General features: G+C 36.5%; 1 protein-coding gene across 2 annotated transcripts; it reads right to left on the reverse strand.

Annotated features, from left to right (window-relative positions):
- Positions 1-1,163: 1,163 nt before the first annotated feature.
- On the reverse strand, positions 1,164-21,853 carry LOC137017354 (target of Myb1 membrane trafficking protein-like). 2 transcript variants are annotated; one of them, XM_067381509.1, is made up of 15 exons: positions 21,716-21,787; positions 19,136-19,220; positions 18,475-18,553; positions 18,172-18,321; positions 15,860-15,994; positions 15,575-15,679; positions 14,234-14,350; positions 13,941-14,074; positions 13,093-13,132; positions 12,880-13,003; positions 12,733-12,784; positions 10,619-10,685; positions 8,053-8,112; positions 7,195-7,225; positions 1,165-2,390 (listed from the first exon to the last, which is right to left on the reverse strand). In XM_067381509.1, the coding sequence occupies exons 1-15, from the start codon at positions 21,765-21,767 to the stop codon at positions 2,296-2,298; spliced, it is 1,326 nt and encodes a 441-aa protein (XP_067237610.1). In that variant the 5' UTR covers positions 21,768-21,787; the 3' UTR covers positions 1,165-2,295. The 2 variants fall into 2 exon arrangements, with proteins under 2 accessions (XP_067237609.1, XP_067237610.1); XM_067381508.1 differs by lacking the exon at positions 7,195-7,225 and having other exon boundaries at positions 1,164-2,390; positions 21,716-21,853.
- Positions 21,854-21,997: the final 144 nt, after the last annotated feature.

The following is a 21,997-nucleotide window of genomic DNA, read 5'->3' on the forward strand; positions in this document are numbered from 1 at the left end:
TGATCAAAAACTATTTAATTGAGGAATACTTACTGAATGATGAAATTAATTTATTGCAAAGGTATAGAAAATAAAAACTCAGCCGGGTCATTTTTGACCCATGTTGTGCATCAAAGGGTTAACAGGCTTGCCTCAGGTTACGTACGCAAAACATGTGGTCACTTAGTGTACTCATACAAATACACAGTGCATGCATAATTAATAGGCAAGTCGATATTCACATTAGATAGCCGTATTCACGAAACATTTTATCTTACCACTAAGAGTTCTCATAAATAGTAGTAAAAGTTCTATTCACAAAGCTGCCAAGACCAACTTTTACTAAGGAATAGACTTAAGCTAAGAGTAAATCTTAAGCTAAGAGTAAGAGCGGGGTTGACATTGTTGCTATGGATGATATCAACATGCTTACTGACTATTCCACGATTTAGACAAATTTTAGAACGAGGTATCATGTTGCCATATTCAAATAAAGGTTTTAAAATGTAGGCTAAATGTCACTAATTAAATGTTCAGCTAATTATCCTGAGAATGCAAAATTCAAGTGACAAATGATGTCTTATAAACAATGTTTGGGAAGAACTTGTTCAAACGGTCTATCTAATCAGCTGGAGAGAGCCGACTCAACTATAGTTACCTCGACCGTTTTCTGCATGAGCTAAATTGGGCTAAATTCCAAGCTTGGAGCCCTCAATCCCCCTGGACAGTATGCCAAAAACGCTGCTTATATATATATATATATATTTTTTTTTACTGTATTCGATTATAAATGTGAACTTGTGAATACAACCGCCACAGGTATTCAGACATTATTTATTTATTAAAGATTGTTGCTGTTTAAATTGATTTTTGCTGTTTTATTGTAGATTAAAATCTAAAAAATTAAAATATGTATTGCCTTTATGAAGAAAAGGTTCAGCACCCAAGACTCATCACTATTGTCTCAATGGTGTTCATTGTTTTTGGGCGGATTGCTGAGGCAGATTGGCAGCAACAGCTATTAGGATTGTTTGTGATTTGGTCTTAGTGATTTAGGAGTCCTCTTGACTACTAACTTTTCACAGATTTAGGAGCTAGTTTTAACAATAAAATTCTTTGTGAAATACTCAGAGCAAAAATTTAGGAGTCATAAAATTAGGACTGACATGACCATTAATTTTATTTGAGTTTCACCTAAATCTGCAAGTTACAGTACGAGCTACTTTTAGCCTTTAGATTTTTTGTGAATACGGCCCTTGGAGTTTCCATATATACAAGGTATCAGGTTTTCAGAGAGTGCTAAAGTAAAAAATCCAGAAACATGACACCCACATAGTAAGAATCTCTTTTTTTGGCTCATTTTACCTGTAAAAGAAAACTTGCTTAATGATTATGCACATCAGAATATAAGGTGTTTTTCACTTCTAGCCCTCATTAACAATATTACTTATGAATGATTATATACAAAAAAAAATAAAAAATAGCAGTTAAGGTTAATGTGGTTTGGAATTGGTCAAATGTGCTGATCAGAATATCGACTTCTGCACGCACTGTACACGTAGGGACTGTGCAAGTTTTAAAGACTATCATTAAGCAATTGCTGAAGAGACAGAATATCACTGCTGCATTATTTCACTAATAGGAGATTAGAAGTCATTAACAGGACATTGTTGACAATTATTCAAGTATTTATATTTTTCAAAATAACTACACAATATATAAAGGTGACTTATATATGCCAGAAGACTCCATATACAGAAAACGTGTGTGTATTTAGAGTTATAAACATTCAAAGATTTCAAAATAACCTTAGTTTTATTGAATATATTTTAACATAACCCCTAATATGAACTGTATAAGGTTGTACATAGATCATAGCACATATACTAGAGACATAAAGCAGCCTGCAGACGCAAATCACATTCATTGTAAGAATCTTAACCTACAAACTTCTGTAAAATTCACCTCCTTCAAAACAGACTAATATTACGTATTTAGTGTATTTACATACAACAGCTTTAACCTCAACAATCTAGATCTTTAATAAAGATCAATAATGGATACTTTCTCCAATAACGATTAAAGAAACATACCTCTACAACAGACTGTACTGAAGAAAGGAGTGTCTAGTCATAAAAATATTATCCGCAAAATTAAAATTAATGCATCGACATAACCCACACCTAAAGTTTTGTTTTACAAAGTTTGATCAAGATAACATGGTTAGAAAAATACTATAAACAAACTGAACAGTGAGCACATGGTTATTAACTGAAATACAGATGTTGGAAAATATGAACAGGTTTATGTAGAGAACTACAGCTGTGAATGGCCAGGGTCTTTGTGTGACGCTTTGACCGAAGGAAGACGTTCGGCTGCTTTTGCCCTTTCCGCTAGGAACTTATCAAACTCTGAGGATGAGAAAGAGAAAGAGATGAGACGCTGAAATTAGTCTTTCACATTTTCATCTTTCACATGAAAATATTGCAGAATACATGCTTTTATGAAGCCTTAAAAGTCTATTTGCTGGGTTTGGAAATTACCTATGTGAAAAAGATGAATTACTGAGCTAAGCGTTTACCAGATTACTACAAAACATTAAGAAAAGGGCAGATAAAGCAGAAACAACGTTGCCACACACTTGTAATAAAATAGGGAAGATAACGAGCAGAATTCAAAAGTTTAGGTGACTGACTAAATAAGGACATAAACAAGGCAGGTCAGCAATGAGTTACAAAGATTGAAACTCAAAGAAGAGGAAGACCTTTAGGGGAAAGAAAACAAGATGCAGAAGAAAAGATGAGTGAGCATCAGAGATGCGCGGGTTGATCCAAAATGAGCGGTCATCCGCGGTCACGAGTCATCCAAAAATATTTTTAATGATATTCGGGTTTGAAATAAAGATGCCAATTAAACCTTTGTAATTTTCAGTTTTACTTACTAAAGGTTTCAGTTTTACTTTCATGGGTATTTGTGAACATTTATTTATGGATATTGTAGCCTCAGTCTTTGGCTTAGCCTACCTGTTTTTGTTCGTCTAAAATGCGTTAGTAAATACTTTATTAACATATTCTATCCCTGCATTTTGTGCTTGTGAGAGCTTCAATTGGGCATTCACGTGGAGAAATAGCTTAAGCCTGCTAATACAAATGAGAAATCCTTATGTAGCCTACCTTTTGAATGTTGAGCGTTATTAACTTTTGAATAAATGCTGACGCGGGACAAAATGCCCGATTTCCCAACACGTTGAACTGAGCAATGCCATTGAACCATTTTAATAGGCTACTTTTAAACGCATATAGCTCAGTAATATCCGTTTGATGGAACCCGATCACACGAAAATGCGTATCAATAGTACGAGTTTGTAATCTCATAGAATATATTTCATTTCATTTCATTTATTTATAAAGCACAAATAAACACAACAAAAGTTGACCACTGTGCTGTACAGAGAAAAAAGACAGGAGTAGTAAAAGACATCACTAAAATTTTAAAAATAAAACGAGTTAGAATGAATGAAATGCAAGACTAAGAAGATGAGACTGTAACTTTGATTTAAAATCATATAAAGATGAGGCAGATCTTACAGATAAGGGAAGACTGTTCCATAACTTCGGGCCGGCCACTGCAAATGCACGGTCACCTCTCATCTTCAATCTTGATCTTGGATACGACAGAGTAATACTGTCTGAGGATCGCAAGCATCTAACTGATGAATTCACGTTTAAGAGGTCTGACAAATAAGAAGGTGCCAGGCCATTTAAAGACTTAAAAACAAATAGCAAAATCTTAAATTCAACTCTATAACGCACTGGCAACCAATTAAGAGACATTAAAATTGGAGAAATGTGTTCTCGTTTACGAACCCCAGTTAAAAACCTGGCTGCGGCATTTTGGACCATCTGAAGTTGTGAGATGGAGGATTGGGGTAATCCAACATACAACGAATTACAATAGTCCAATCGAGATAAAACAAATGCATGTGTGGTTCTTTCAAGATCCTTATAAGACAGAAAAGATTTAACTTTAGACAGAAGTTTAAGATGAAAAAAACATGACTTAACTACTGAATTTATATGTTGGTCAAACTTAAGGGAAGAATCAAAAAGAACTCCCAAATTTTTCACGGTTGGTTTGATACAGGAATTTAAAAGACCACAATTAAAATTTGGTTTTCCTTTTCCCACTGAGGGCCCAAAGACAATCACTTCAGTCTTACCCTCATTTAAATGCAAAAAATTCAGAGACATCCAAGATCGCACATCGGCTAAGCATGCAAGCAAGGTTTCTAGGCCATGCTTGTCATTACGTTTCAAAGGTAAATAAATTTGGGTGTCATCTGCATAAAAATGAAAAGACACTCCATGCTTCCTAAAAATTGAACCTAATGGAAGCATGTAGAGTGAAAACAAAATAGGAGCCAGGATAGATCCTTGGGGAACACCACAAGTTAGAGGTGCTACAGATGAAACAGCACGACCAATACCTACTGAGAAGGTTCTATTACTAAGATAAGATCTGAACCAGCTAAGGGCAGTTCCCTGGATGCCCACACATTTTTCAAGACGTGATAAAAGAATATAATGATCAACTGTATCAAAAGCTGCACTCAAATCTAAGAGTACCAAAATTACTGAGTTCCCAGAGTCAACAAATAATAAAATATCATTTAATACTCTAAGAAGTGCAGACTCAGTACTATGTTTTTTCATAAATCCAGACTGGAATTTTTCAAACATACTATTTTTTGCCAAAAAACTCTAGCTGCATAAATACAGCTCTCTCTAAGACCTTTGCAAGAAAAGGTAAATTTGAAATTGGCCTAAAGTGCGATAAAACAGTTGTATCCAGATTTGGCTTTTTCAACAGAGGTTTCACCATAGCGTGTTTACACAAAGCTGGAACAGATCCAGAAAGAAGGCTCTTATTTATAATTGCTAAAATCCAGTCCCCAACACTATCAAATACCAATTTTAAGAATTGGGTAGGAACAATATCAAGGGCAGAAGTAGTAGGCTTCAGCTTAACAACTGAATCCATTAAACCCAACATAGTAATAGGCTCAAATGAATTTAAAAAACTAGTGGGACTCAAAAAATCTACAGGGTCATCAGTAGACGGAATAATGGACTGTCTAATTACATCTATTTTATCCACAAAAAATCTTAGAAAGTCTTCACATAAAGTTGAGGATTCAACTAAATAGATATTGCTTGTAGGATTAAAAACAGAATTCAATATATTAAATAGAGTCCTGGGGCTGTTAGTGCTTTTAGAAATTAACTCGGAAAAGTAGTCAGATTTGGCAACTTTCACAGCTTTTTGATATGAAATTAAAGACTCCCGTAGGATTTCATAAGATATTTGTAGTTTATCCTTTTTCCACCTGCGTTCTGCTCTTCTGCAGGCTTGTCTTAAACTACGAGTATTGCTGTTTAGCCATGGTTCAACTTTGCTTTTATGTTTTTTTAATTTCATAGGGGCAACAATATCTAAAACACTGGTGCATACAGAATTAAACATGTTAAGAAGCTCATCCACATTTAACACATTAGCAAGGAAATCCACAGACAGCAAATGACAAGCCTCATTGAATGCTACTGAAAAATTGTCCACAGATGTTGGACCAAACAGGCCAACACGTGACCATTTTGCAGGTCTAATAATTTCAGTAGTATGACAAGAGATATCAATGGTAAACATAATAGGCTTATGATCTGAAAAACTTAAGCCACCAATATTAACATCCGAAATAGAAAGGCCATGTGTTAGCACCAAGTCTAAAATATGACCATGTGCATGTGTAGGTTCTTTCACCCACTGACAGAAATCACAAGCATCAATGAGACTAAGAAACTCTTTCGCTAATGCTGTGTCACAACAGATATGAATGTTAAAATCACCATCAATTAAAATTCTGTCAAATTTAGGAGTGATTCCCCCTAAAAATTCAGAGAACTCGTTAATGAAGTTCTCTTTCGTTTTTGGTGGACGATAAACAACTGCCACCACTAGCGTGTTCATCAGGTTCAATGAAAAAAGTTGAACCTCAAAGCTTGTGAAAGTGTCCATTTCTATTAATCGGCAACAGAAACTGTTTCTAAAAACAGATGCCAGTCCTCCACCCCGGCCAGATAAACGGGGGGAATTAAAAAAAGTATAGTTAAGAGGTGTAAGTTCTGAGAAAGGACTATTATCTCCAACGGAAAGCCATATACGCCAAAATGAGTTTTGGCGTTCTTATGGTACGCAGTTTTTCGCGTGCATGATATGCACTTTATGGCGTATTATACGTACGAACCCCCCACTCCCCCACCCCCATCCTAACCAAGAGCGTATCATATACACGCCATAAAGTGCGTATCATATGTACGCGAAAAACTGCGTACCATAAGCACTCATTTTGGCGTATATATTCTACGAGATTACAAACTCGTACTATTGATACGCATTATCATGTGATCGTGTTGGAGCAAACACATGCAGCATCTTAATTGTTAAGAAAACGAAACGAAATAAATGAATAAATCAAGCTTTTATTACATAACACTAGGCTATATCATACAACATTCAGAAAAAAAAAAACAGTTTGCGTCCCTAAGGGCTTTCACACATTTCCAAAAGTGGGCCTTCTCTGAGTTGACCTGCTGATGAATTCTTCAAGCAGGGTCGAAACATAAACATCGCATTCATCAATAATATGCATCTAGACAGCTGAAATGGAAAATGATGGGCCGCCTCAAGAACTGCCTGCTCTCGCCGCTGCACATCTGAGCGCACCAAACATTTCTCTCCTCCACAGGCTGGATTAATGGATATTATTGGCCAGGGAGGCTGATGGGGGGCGGCCACACACCCTCGCACCCCTAGTTCTTACGTCTATGGCCCAATGACGCTACAATGAGCATTTACTACTTTAAAAAAATGCGGGTCAGGAAGCGGGTCGGGTATAATATTTTCCTTTTTTTTGCGGTCCGAGTTGCGGGCGGGTTAGTTGAAAACGTCGGTCGGGTGCGGGTTGTTTATACATTGACCCGCGCATCACTGGTGAGCATGCATATGGCCCAAATGGATTGAAGTGTTTTTTTTTTTTTGCTGTTAATTTAAATCTACATCCATTTACACATGGTGCTGATAGTACTACAGTCTTATTTGTAGCTAAAAGCATCATCATATTAGCCTTATATTTTTTCACAAGCATGCAAAATATAGCACCTTCACTGGTCACTCCCTCAGAGTCATCTTCCTGGAACACACACACACACACAAAAAAAAAAAAAAACAGTACACAATAATCAGGGTTGTAAGATAACATGAGATCCCCACTTAACTTTCTTCATAAATGTCTCTGGTTTTATTGCACAAGTTTTAGTGCAACATTGTGTGGCATTCACAATATTTTTTAAATAACCAACAGGATGTGATTCATTGTTGATTCAGATGGAGCAGTTCTTGATTTACTGAACTGCTGATCATTACTTTTGTCATGTTCAATTTGAAATGAACTGATAACTATTTTATCCATTATCTGTTTTTCCACACTGTTAAGGCCTGTGAGTAATTACTGACAAAGCGTAGTTGCTGTATACATATTCATATACACTACTAACCAAGTAAATGGTCACCAAGGCTGCATTTATTTGATCCAAAATACAGTAAAATTGTAGTATTGTGGAATATTGTTACAATTTAAAATAACTGTTTTATATTTTAATGTCTTAAACTGTAATATATTTCTGTGATGCCAAAGCTGAATTTTCAGCATCATTACTCCAGTCTTCAGTGTCACATGATCCTTCAGAAATCATTCTAATATGATGATTAGATACTCAAGAAACATTGCTTATTATTATCAATGTTTTAAATCAGTTGTGCTGCTTCATATTTAGTGGAAACAATGATACATTTATTTTCAGGAGTCTTTGATTAATAGCATGTTCAACAGAACAGCATTTATTTGAAATATTGTTTGCATCTTTACTGTCATTTTTGATCAATTTAATGCATATAATGCAAAGCATTAATTTCTTTTACTTTTTTTTTTTTTTTTTTACTTAAAAATGTGTTACTCACATCGTCCACGTCAAGCCACTGTTCAATGTCATCCATCACTTCACTCTGACTGATAGGGATCTGATAACAGAAGAAAATATGAATTTACATTAGCATAATAAAGTACAACTATCAGTTCCAAACCACACCATCTCAACCAAGCTTCACACTACTTTAAGTGTGTGTTCACACTTGTAGTTCGGTTCTTTTTGGTCCGGACCAAAAAAAGAAAAATTTAGTCCTGGTTCGTTTAGCGTTCAAACAGCTTTTATGATGTATATTTGGCGACAGAACTTGTTGAACATCCAAAACAATGCTGTGTGCTGCGCTAAACATGCTCACTGTATGATTGACAAGCTAGCTCCATGAGCTTATTGTGGCTTTATTTGTAACTGTCGAGACACACACAAACACTTTATAAATGTAGCTGTCTCTCCCGCAGTTAAATTATATACTCCATTCATATTTGCTGCGGCAAATTCAAACCCGCGCTCTTTCTCTCTCTCTCTCTGTCTCTGGATTTCCCAGTGCTGTCTAGTAGGCGACCTGTTGTCCGTATGTCTGTAGCCTAGAGAGACCATCTGAATTTCATAATGAAGCAGAGCGGGAATTGAGACTTTGTCGGGACAGCATTCTCGCACGGAGAAGTGTAATTACACAACAGATGCGCTCGTTTTTCAGATATGGTAAACAATGTGCTCACTCACAGAATCAGACATTACTGATTTTTATATCATATTTTCCTTTATGAAAATGATATCATTTGGTTCGTTGGTCGGTTAACTGGGTCGGATTGCTTTCACATCTCAAGCGAACCGCTCCAGAGTTCGTTTGAAAGCGTACCGAGACCACCCCTTCAAGCAGGTCTCGGTACGCTTGTTTGGTCCGCTTTTGGTGCGCACCCTGCTTTCACACCTGCCCAAACGAACCGCTCCAAAGGGGCAAACGAACTCTGGTACGATTCAACCGAACTTGGTGCTTTCACATTAGCACTTTTGGTGCGCACCCGGGTTCAATTGACGTCAGAGTTCGGTACGTTTGGATGATGTGAATACGCTCTTCTGAACTCGGGTGCGCACCCGCGAACCGTACCGAGTCCACTTGTGGTCTGGGGTGCGGTTCAAGTGCACTCCGGTACGGTTCGCTTCTGATATGAATGCAAACGTAACAAATTGCGGAAGTAAACCGCTATTAATGCCGTATAATTTGATAAAAATGAGTGTTTATGTGTGTGTGTTTCACTCACTTTCCCGACAAGCGTGACTGGCATGCTGCAAGCAGAGAGCTGTAGCGTAGCTTTTCTCATTTCTGCTCGCCTTCAGCATTCTACATTCACCGCAGATAGACGCAAGAGCCGTTATGAACAAAACCAACGGTTCAAAAACAAAAATATAAAACTGAGGAGAGCAACGTTATGCATTTTGTCGCCTTCTCCTGTGCCATCGTTACTAAGCAACGTAGTAAACAGCTGCTGGTTTGATGACGCAAACGAACCGCGGTTCGGATCCAAATAATATAATGTGAACACAGTCCAGTGGCCGCAGGGGGAGGGGGGAGCAATCGAACCAAGTATGAGGCAGGTGTGAAAGCACCCCAAGACGCATCTTTTCAGTGGTCTTGCTCACTTGTTTAGTGCGTACCAGGGTTCTGATGGCAGCATTTACACTTATTCAAATGAACTGCACTAACAGAGCAATCGCAACAGGGTTTGTTTGAACCAAATATGACAAGTGTGAACACACCCTCAAGTATAAAAGGAAGAATCGGAATGTTTCAGTCCTGAGAATGGGAAATAAATTGGTTTTAAAATGGGAACACCATAAAATAAGGCACTAAGCAGTTATGGAATGGTCAGGATCCAGGCCTTAAAATGCAAATTATGTCATTAATTACTCACCCTCATGTTGTTCCACACCGGTAAGACCTTTGTTCATCTTCGTAGCACAAATAAAGATCTTTTTGATGAAAGATGTCTGTTCCTACATTGACTGCCTTTGCAACTGACATATTGACTTCATTTGTTTTCCGAAGAAAAACAAAAGTCTTACGAGTTTGGAACGACATGAGGGTGAGTAATTATTGACAGAATTTTAATTTTGGGGTGAACTAAAATTAAGGACAGAATGAACTAAACACCAAAAAGTCCCACAGAACCTTCAGCAAATAAAGATAATGAAGCTCCTCCAAACATGCAGGCGACACAAAAGCAAGACAGTTTACCGAAGGAGGAAAAAAAAACTAACATGCTGAAAGAAAAAGAAAAATGAGGCCAGAGCAGCAGATACATAAGCTCGACCAACAGCACATCATACACTACAGGCTGACTCTCTCATCAGCCAATCAGACCCACCATTCCCTTTTCAAGCATCCAATGAAACTGAGGCGAGCTGCCGAGGGAGGTGGAGTCTAGGCTGTCATCCTTAACATAGACAGACAGCGTTTCAAATGATGGACACATATCGTGGCATCCAATGGCATATCCTGACTGCTCTCACATACATTAATGATTGCTGCTCTCTCATAATACAAAGAGATGAACACCATTTCAAACATGATATCCTTTCTTAAATTACTGAAAGACACTTACCGCTCCAGTGTCCTGTCGGTTTCTTTGTGTGGCTGCCAATCCCTCAAAAGCTGCACAGCTTTCTGGACTATCAATAAATCACAATGTTTAAGTGGCGTTTGCCAAGACAAGCATTAATATTGCTCATGCACTTTACACTTAAGTGTGTAAATATTGCTATGGACGTAACCAAAACCAATACCTCAAATTATGCTAAATGAGCTACAGAAACTAACTATACAACACACTCTTTGTTTAAAGTGCCCCATTATGCTTTTTCAGATTTTAACCTTCATGTAGTGTGTAATATCGCTGTTTGTGAATGTAAAAGGTCTGCAAAGTTTCAAAGATCAAAGTGCTTGAAGAATGAATTTGTCTCCTAAATGAAAGAACTCATTTGGAAATGCCTGAAACGAGTCGTCAGTGATTCCAGTCTCACTTTCTGTATGAATGTATGTTTGTTACAAATCTGCATAATGCCCACAAATGAACAACATCTGCTTTGACCCTCAAACACTTTGTTCGAGCTGATGCCTGGGAGAGTTTGGTTTGTTGTCGACATGTCAAGAAGATGCTGTTTTCTCTGCAACAAAAGCAAATCCACTTAGCATGCATTTCCAAAGGATGAGGACTTGCGCTAGAATTGATGTGGTAATACAGCCACTATCATTACCTTTCATATCGTGTTGAAGAAAGTCTTCTCTTATTCAAAAGAAATCCCTCAAGTCAGGGAGTTTCAGATGCCAAAACTTGGTCAAGACAATAAAGCTGAGATCCCTGCAGTGCAGATCATCTAACAAGTCGCAGCTTCTACTTTTGAGCTGATAACCAATGATCTCATTCACAGGTGTTCTCCTCCCTTTCTTTTTGGCTCATCTTCAATCTCTTGCTACAATTATTTATCTTCTCACTTTCTTTTTGATGTTGATGCACTACCAGCTAGTTTATTTTTAATAACATTTGTCAGACAATATAAACTGGGGCACGTTCAAGCTCAAACCGGTGCGCAACGTTTTGCTACGTTTTCCAGGTTGAACGACATGTTTCCTGGAAACGGTCTGCAACTTGTTTGAGATACGTTTTCTCTTGTTTGGTGGGTGTGTCAGAAATGTCAGCCCAATCAGTGGCAAGATGTACATAAACCACGTGGTATTAAAGAGAAAGCTTGCACAATGGGTATTAATGTAACATAAAAATACGATACTTCTTTATTTTGCTATTGTATTGTGATGTGACACTTTAATAAACTTATAATCAGAGGAGTATAGTTTGTAAATATTACAATATCTTATAGCACAACGGTGATCAGCAATATTTTATAATCCTAATACAAGCAATGAAAATAATATAGATCAACACAGTCACGGAGGTAAGAAGTGGATTATCCTTCACCTGAAATGTTTGTCTTTTCATCATGAAGTGCAAGTCAAATGTTGTATAACAATAATTAGAAGTTTCCACAAATCCCTTCACTCGATTGGGATGTTCTCTTTTTTATTCTGGACGGCAAGGGCAGTGACTGTAACATCGAGCACATTTTGTAGTATTAAACACGTATTTATAACTATTTAATCAGGCTCCGAAAATACCTCGAAAAGAACACAAAGAATGGCCTTCTCAGCTGCCATAGTTGCAACTCTTGCGTCATCAGAACAGGGTGTTCAAATCGCTACCGTTTCCATTTAAAAAAACAACGTTTTTTCTGGGCTGAACGCAGCCCTGGTGTTTCACAGAGCAGAGTAGACCAATCACAACAGACTAGGTCATCTGACCAATCAGAGCAGAGTAGGCTCTCGGAAAGGAAGGGTTTAGAGAGAACGAATCCTTTATCGAACTGTTTCGGACACTGTGAGAAAAAAAGGAAATTCTGCAAGGTATATTATCTGAAAATTCAAGTGTTTTTGACCTTGGATGCATGTAAACCTGTTGTAGGAGACCTCTAAAACAAAACTAGAAACCTTTAAAACAGGGCATAATAGGGGCACTTAACAAAGATTTAAACAAATCAAGTTCACTTCATTGCCAATAACTTCACTTCCTGAAATTATCACAAACATTTGCTCACAGCTCTAGTTTTTCGTGCTGTTTTCTAAAATGATAATTATATTATACATATAAACTGCTTTAATTCCTACCTTTTTTGTAATGAGCTGCTTTTATTTACTTTTAGGTCATCTCCTTTTGTGCCTGTAGAAAATCATGCAACAAAATTATGCATTAATAACTGAGATTAAGATTGAAAAATAAAATGTGAGCAAAATATGAGCAAAATTTGCACTTACTCAGTCCTGCCATCTGATTGGATAGTGTGGTGACTGTTGATTGGCTGATTGCACTGTGAGCACCATTTGTTGCCTTTGATTGGTTGGAAGTACCAAAGTCAATGAGGTTTGCATTAGCTGGATTCTGAAATAATGAATTAAGAATGAATCAAATAAAGAATCTATCTATAGATTAAATCAGCAGTATTTAATATTAAATGTATATATTCTTACAGTCTGTGTACTGCTCTGTCTGTTGAGATGCCTTTCAAATCTGAAGAAAGAGAAGTTGAGCAACACTGAGACTAGTTATTAAAGTAATTTGATAAGTGGGATACACACAAACCTTTCAGCAAATGAAGTTTCATGACTTCTCCAGTCACTCATGCTTAGTTTATAAGGATTTTAAAATTAAATAGGATTTCAAAAATATATTCGTAATATATTTACAGAAATGTTTATTTACTATAAAAATATATATGAACGTTTAAGATTTTAATAATTAATTCTTTACCAAGTTTAAAAAACCCCACCGATTTTCAAATTCAGTGTTTTCTATGATCGAGGGAACCCTGTCATTATAAAGTCCTCTATATAAGACGTTTTATAATTCCCAAAATTAACTAACAAATAAGACCATTTAAATTAGCATAATAACCCTGGCCAAGGCATTTTTTGTAAGTTTATCATGCAATGATTTTGTTTTCCACTGGGTGGCAGTACATGTGAAGGTCTTCTTACTAATCACGGATGTGAACAGTTTTTGGTTTGATACAGCTATTTCTGCCATATGAAGATAAAGTCGTATGCTATTTGTGTTTATAGTGTGTGAGATTCTGCAAGGAAAAAACATAATGAACTTTATGATGGAACTATTAACTCAAACAACTGATGTGTATTTTAACTATTATTAATATAATAAAGACCTTTTAAAAGGATTGTTTGGATCATCTATCATGAGTCAGATATTTATTCACCATATTTTTTACAACACATTTACACTGTGCAGGTCTCCATGTGCATGAAGTGAAAGTTGACATATGAATTGTTCATGAAATGTTGTCAAACATCATGCCTCTAACCTGTGATATTGTGCAAACGTGGTGTTAATGTCATCATTGGCAGTGAGTAACTGCTCTATGAGCTTCTCCTCTGTCAGTCGGGGTATGAGCTCCACCATCCGGCCCTGCATGTCCTTGCTCATGGAGTACAGCTGCTACTGACCGGCACAGAGAAGAAGAGGGTAGAGAAACATCAACAACCCTTCATTCATAGATCTAAAATCACACCTGGAGGATGAGGGTGTACATGCTGGAGAAAGAAAAGCTGGAAAAGAAAGTAAGGATGTGTATGTGTGTCCGTGTCTCATTCCAACCTGTAGCACCTCCGTGTCCGACGGCTCAAGACTTCCAGGTTCCATCTGACTCATCATGTCTGACATCACAGATATATTATTACGCACCACCTCCAGTTCGGCCTTCAAAGTCTTCATCTGAAACACAAACATACATGAAACCAGCAGTATTCAATAATACAGTAATAAAAACTTACAACATTTACTTATGGTTACTTATGGTTTTATATATATATAAAAATGAACATTAACTCAGTTTGATAAATGCTAAAAAGTTGTTAGTTCATGATATCTAATACATTAAGTACATTAGTAATACAATTAGTAATACATTCAACTGGTAAAAATAAATCTTAATATATAACCAGTAACAGTAATCTTAATTTAATATATTAACATAGTGCATAGCAGTTATATATATAAAAATAGCACTCACACTTATTAAAAGTTAACTTATTAAATAATATTAATATTAACCAGAATATTTAATTTCAGACATAAACTGAGGCCCTCTGGCTGGATACATTTGTAGTCAGTTTAGTCAATCCATAACATTTTGTTCAATCCTAAAATCAGGGTTTTTTCAGGTTTTATGAAGGTAAATTTAAGACTTTTTTAAGACCTCTTTAAGAGGAAGTAAAGAAAATTTAGTAACTCAAAAATAAAGGAACTCAATACATCTCTAATATGTTCTCTAAATGTAAATGTCTAGGGAGAAACACAATGAGTTGTATTAGCAATATACGTTTGATATACTATGTATTAAAATATACTATGTATTAGCAAAAAATATCTTGAATATCTATGCTCTCAACCACTAGAATGTGGATGTAACTTCTACTGTTCCTTCTGATCACGCTGCACAAAAGTGAAAGTCTTCCTCAGTATTTTTGTCTTGTTTTCCAGTGCGATTGTCTAAAGATTTTTAAATCAAGATGCATTTAATGAAGTGAGTTTATGCTTAAAACAAGAACAAATATCTGCCAATGGGCTGAGAAAAATCAACTTAATTCAAAGGGAAGTTTTCATATCTAACTAACTTCATATCTAAACTCACTTCATTTTGTTCAGTTTTTCAAGACTTTAACATTTGCATCTCAAGTAGATGTATCAAGGATGTTTAGATATTTGTATTGGAAAACAGGACAAAATTACTGAGGAAGGTATACATACATTGCCACAACTGTATGAATTTAAGACTTTCTGCTCTGCTTTGTTTAAGGACGAATTAAAACTTTTTAGACCTGCAGAAATGCTTTGAAATGTTCAAGCCACACCCACCCTTAATCTTAAGCATGACATGCTAGTCAGCATTGCTGTGTGTGTGTGTGTGTGTGTGTGTGTGTGTGTGTGTGTGTGTACCTGTTGAGGTGATAGCGTGACGGGCGTCTCTGTATTCTGTGGCTGTGAGGATGTGATGGAGTGACTTTCTGTACACGCTGTTACCGGAGACACGGATCCCACAGTCTGTTGGCATCAAGCATTAATTAATAAATAAGCAAAAGCAGTACACATATAGTATGCTAGCCCTCTAGAGAGGGTCTACTGTGTGCAGCTTTTGAAAACAGTTATGTATTCTTTGTGTATTTATAATTGTTTATAAAGAGCTGCTTTATAAAAAAATTGTTAAATATGCAGCAATTATACCCTGTTTGGAGTGTGAATAGGGGAATAACCATTCAGTTCAGTCATGGGAAACTCCAGGCCTTTTCTCCTGAGATCCTCATACACGGTTACAACCCCTGTCAAATCTGGAGAACTACGGAAGGCATCGGACCACGCCTAGTGAGAAAGAAAGACGGACACACCCAAGATCTGTTTGAATACTTCACAATGCAGTACACAAGGCACATACTGAGCCAAATACTTCCAGTGATAGTGTAAGATTTTCCTTTGAAAGAAATTAATACTTTTATTTAGCAAGAATGCATTAAATTGATCAAAAGTTACAGTAAAGACATTTGTAATGTTACAAAAGAATTCTATTGCAAATAAATGCTGTTCTGTCATGACAACTCTGAGAGTGGTAATGGATATGACAATGTTGATACGTTTGGAATGCGACTTGCTACTGCCAACACTGCTGTGAGCAAGAAAGACACAAATTACCCATAGCAGATCAATACAGGTGGAGCTGGGGATGGTGGAGGGTTTCTGAAAGAGCGCTGCAAACTTTTATAGCAAACACTGACCAAGTATTTGAAGGTTGAGCAGCAAGCCCATTGGCTATTGATACAGAAGGAACCAATCAGCTGCAGTGTTGGGGATAACACATTACAAGTAACTTGAGTTATGTAATCAGATTACTTTTTCAAGTAACTAGTAAAGTAACGCATTACTTTTAAATTTACAACAAAATATCTAAGTTACTTTTTCACATTTATTGACCGACAGCTCTCCTGTCCCCATGTTGAGAGAAATAAAGTTCAGAGGCATTACACAAATTACACAAATATACTTCATGCATTTAATCTCACTTTATTAACCAGTGTCTTTGCTGCTGACCTTCGATGATCTAATTCAACCATACTAATAAGCAAAAATTACTTTAGATTAGATTTAGAAATAAGAGTGTTAAACTTCCATCTTCTTCTTTAATCAGCACAGCTGAAAGGTGTGTTTGAGCTGCGCCCTCTAGTGTACAGTTGTAAATATGCATTTTCTTCTGCCTGAGACTTATTCATTTCACTTTTGGTGTGAAAGGGCCTTAACATTTGCCAAAAATTTGACTTTTTTTGTTGTTATTAAAAACAAACCCAGCCAGGGTGAGAAAAAGTAACGCAAAAGTAATGTAACGAATTACTTTTCATAAAAAGTAACTAAATAATGCAATTAGTTACTTTTTTTTAGGGAGCAACACAATATTGTAATGCATTACTTTTAAAAATAACTTTCCCCAACACAGCTGTGCCCTATAGAGAATGATGTGATTGCAAGCATATTGAGTTAAAGGGTTAGTTCACCTAAAGTTTCACCTAAAAAAAAAAAAATAATGTCATTTATTACTCAACCTCTACCGTTCCACACCCGTAAGACCTTTGTTAATCTTTGGAAAAAAATAAATAAGATATTTTAGTTGAAATCCGATGGCTCAGTGAGGCCTCCATAGGGAGAAATGACATTTCCTCTCTCAAGATCCACAAAGGTACTAAAAACATATTTAAATCAGTTCATGTGAGTACAGTGGTTCAATATTAATATTATAAAGCGGCGAGAATATTTTTGGTGCACCAAAAAAAACAAAATAACGACTTATTTAGTGATGGCCGATTTCAGAACACTGCTTCAGGAAGATTTGGAGCATTATGATTCTTTTGTGTCGAATCATGATTCGGATCGCGTGTCAAACCACCAAACTGCCGAAATCACGTGACTCTGGCGCTCCGAACCGCTGATTCGACACGCTGATTCATTATGCTCCGATGCTTCCTGAAGCAGTGTTTTAAAATACCAAAAATATTCTCGTCACTTTATAATATTAATATTGAACCACTGTACTCACATGAACTGATTTAAATATGTTTTAGTCCATTAATGGATCTTGAGAAAGGAAATGTCATTGCTCCCTATGGAGGCCTCACGGAGCCATCGGATTTCAACAAGAATATCTTAATTTGTGTTCCGAAAATTAACGAAGGTCTTACGGGTGTGGAACGACATCAGTGGGGTGACAGTAATAAATGACATTAATTTCATTTTTGGGTGAACTAACCCTTTAAGGACTAATCAGACAGCGCCATCTAGAGTTTCATGACAGAACTTTGTATTTGTTTTTTGTTTTTTTACTTTTTTATTGAGAAAAGAATCCTGAAAAAAATTATCAAAGTTTCCACACAAAGATTAAGCTGTTGTTTTGAATAATAATAATGAGTCTTGAGCAGCAAATTAGCATATTAGAGTGGTTTCTGAAGGATCATGTGACACTGTTTACTCTGAGTTGGCAAAGGGTTTATTTGTACCTGTATCATGCTCAAGACTCTGTCCTGAAGAACCACTGGTGCGTTGTTTTTAGGCAGGATCGTTTGGACCAAAACGTTCTCCACAAAGTCTCTGGTGGACACGTAGATGTGGAATTTGTGCCCGCAGTTCTTCACACAGGCCTCCAACACCTGCAGCAAAACCAAAGGGGTCACTGAAGAATGCACTTGAAGAATAATTCAAAACATAATGTGAATTATTAATGTGTAAACATGAGGTAAGACATTGAGTTAATACATTGAGACAATACATTAATACATTGAGACAATATGTTTGACACTTACACTCAAAGCCAGCATGACCTCTTTGAAATTCTTATTTCCCAGAATCCTCTTCTTTATTGCCCTGACTGCATCTTTAGGTCTGTAAACAGAGCAGCATCACAACAGTTATGTCAGACAATGTATGTTATACAATTTAGAAAGTCAAAGCACCATACAGTTGAATGAACTATTCAGATTTGGACACTTAAACCATTTATTATTATTTTAAGCAAAGAATGACAGCACAACCAAAGATAGTTAGGTTATAAATGTTAAAACCATAGCTATACAGCTCAAAATGAAGACTGTATTATAACATTATGACACTTTGTGGCTGTGAAACATTAGTTTGTTATGTAGCCACTGATTTATAATAGATCAGAGTACAGTATGCTGCTAGTTCAACCAAAATAAAACACTTTCTAAAATGAAATATTTGTTTACCTGCCTGTCATGTGAGCATTAACCGAACCGTGAATATGTGCGTGTTTTTAAATTATTGAAATATCAACGTAAAATCTCAGGGTGACGTAAAGTAAATATTGTAAGGTAAAAGGATTTGGCTAACAGAAAACTTTGGTCAAATACAATGACTTTCAAAAGTTTTAAATGTGGTTTAGGTGTTCCAATATGTTGGGTAAGACTTCATTGTCATGACCATATGAACAGACAACATACACACCCTTCAACTGTTTCATTGACAATGTCACAGATCTCCATGTTGAGTCCCCAGTCTTCTGACGGGAGAGAAGAACTGGTGGCATGTTCTGAGAAAGAAACATTCAAACAAACATAAAGGGTTTACCCTAAAATAACAGGATACAACCAGGATACAACATGTTGTGGTTTAAAATAATGGCTATTACATGCGTACTTTGATCCCATACTTATCATTCCTCTTTTTTACTGAACAAAATGCAGTAAACAGAGGAACTCAAAGCGATTATGTAGATGTTTGCAAGCTAACTAATACTGTTTCTTATCAACAGAATCAAGAGCACGAAATAAACTGAACTGTCTATCTGATGCATGCCCTGCTATTATTGTTATCTTACTCATCAGCAAAGTGGTTTATGATTCACAACAACACTATCACTGAACTTATGTTGATATAATAGCTCATGAAGAACCCAGACTAACTTTAAAAAGAGGTCTCATATTTACACTCTACTCATTCTGCATTAGTGAAATGAACTGAACATGTTAACTAGCTAACTGAGAGTTGAACATGACTTGTCCTATTGTTTACAATGCCTAAGGTTCAGCATCTGGGCAGGGAAAACAGGCTTTTCAACAGTTTGAAAGGGCAAGTTACATCAAAAGCTCTCTCCTTACACTGCTCGTGTCATTACATAAGGTGACGACCCATCTTTAAAGTCACCATGAAGTCAAATTGAGTTTTTTTTTTATTGAATATTGCAGTAATTATTATAAATGATTTATCTGTGCACCTCATTTCTTTTAAATTCATGCGTCTTAATAATTTGTTATCAAATATTTTAATCTTTAATCAAAATAACTTGGTAACGACAGCTCTCATCTTGTCTAATGCCGTTGTTCTGACTATTTCTGCTACCCTGTCAGATTTAGCTACCTCCCATTAAAATATTAAGGAGAATAATTCAACAACTAAACATACTATCAGATTATGCTTCCAGCATGATATTAATGTGGAAGTATGATGCTTTATTAAAGGATTAGTCCACTTTCAAATAAAATTTTCCTGATAATTTACTCACCCCCCATGTTATCCAAGATGTTCATGTCTTTCTTTCTTCAGTCAATAGAAATGAAGGTTTTTGATCAAAACATTCTAGGATTTTTCTCCATATAGTGGACTTCAATGGAGCCCAAACGGTTGAAGGTCAAAATTACAGTTTCAGTGCAGCTTCAAAGGGCTTTAAATGATACCAGACGAGGAATAAGAGTCTTATCTAGAGAAACCATCGGTCATTTTCAAAAAAATACAACTATATGCTTTATAGGTATATGCTTTATAAACACAAATGATCACCTTGCACATGCTTCTGCTTTCCGCAATCATCAAAAAGCTTACGCCGTATGTCCTACGCCTTCCCTTATTCAACTTATGGAAAAAATGTAACTGGTGCCACGTTTGTTCCGTAAGTTGAAGTTGAAGTTAAGCTTTTTGAAAAATACGGAAAGCAAAAGCATGTTCAAGCCAATCATTTGTGTTAATAAAGCATATACAGTTGTATTTTTTTCGAAAATAATCGATCATTTTGCTAGGTAAGACCCTTATTCCATGTCTGGTATTGTTTAAAGCTCTTTGAAGCTGCACTGAAACTGTAATTTTGACCTTCAACCGTTTGGAGGCCATTGAAGTCCATTATAAGGAGAATAATCCTGGAATGTTTTCATCAAAAACCTTAATTTCTTTTCAACTGATGAAAATGAGTAAATTATCATGAAAATTTAATTTGAAAGTGAACTAATCCTTTAACATCTACACCTACTCCAACCCTAAACCTACCCTCACTAAAATTTGATCGGTAGCATTATGTTTACTGGAGCAAAGGCATTCTGACAATTATATTAATCTAAAGATATGTCTGGGATGAGTAGAACATTGCAAAAATGATTCTGCTAATGCATAATTATGGTGTTTGGCTGGAACAGGCAGTTCCCAACTGCTCTGTGCTGCTGAGATGACACTAGTCTAGATGCATCGTCACTATCAGGAGAACAGCAGAAAAAGACGGCACCCCTTAAAATGAATGAAAAGTAGCCCTATTATTGTATTTCTTGCGAAAACAGCAGTAAAGTCTGGATTGGGTTACATAACCCGTTTAATTCTCAGATGTAAATAGTTCTTTTCTAAATAAGAGCGGCTAAGAAATGGGTCAAAACGTTATTAGGATACACCGAGACGTGCAACTTCCAGCAGACATCCTCCACGTCCCGCCTTCCTTTATTGCCATTTGCAGAGAGCGTTTGATTGACACGCAGCTCCGCCAATCAGGAATACGTTGATGGGGCGACTGCGACGCTGGTTTGCACGAATGTGCTGTCAATCTTAATTTAATCGTATCCTTTGCTGTCATCCTTAATTTAACGATGCATACGTGTTCGTGGGTGTCTTGGAAGAAAACCAGGCACGAATATACAGATATATTTGTTAAATTTGATGTAAATATCAAGCAGTCGTATTTGATAGGCTACATCAAGTTAAAGTACACTGACTGATCTGTGCTAAAACGCATTGCGTGTGATTTGCGATCTCATCCAGCGTGTTACTCACCGATAAGTTGACCCACGGGTGTAGAAAAAGGGTTTCCTATGAAAAACTCCATCCTCCGAGTGTCTCTTGTCTGCTCGGTGTTTCGGCTTCGGGCTGATCAGCTGGAGAGCTAAAACAAACTTAACCTATTGCATCATCTCTTAAAGGGACAGTAGCACTGTGAGAATACGGGGCTTTCCTAGCTATTATTCGCTGTTTGCTGCCTGTTATTTTCATTTATTAGTATGTAAAATGAAACGATAAACTTTTAAACAGTCTTAAACAAATTAAAACAAGCATCAT

This window comes from Chanodichthys erythropterus, chromosome 3, assembly GCF_024489055.1.
Source record: "Chanodichthys erythropterus isolate Z2021 chromosome 3, ASM2448905v1, whole genome shotgun sequence".
NCBI classification, from domain to species: domain Eukaryota; kingdom Metazoa; phylum Chordata; class Actinopteri; order Cypriniformes; family Xenocyprididae; genus Chanodichthys; species Chanodichthys erythropterus.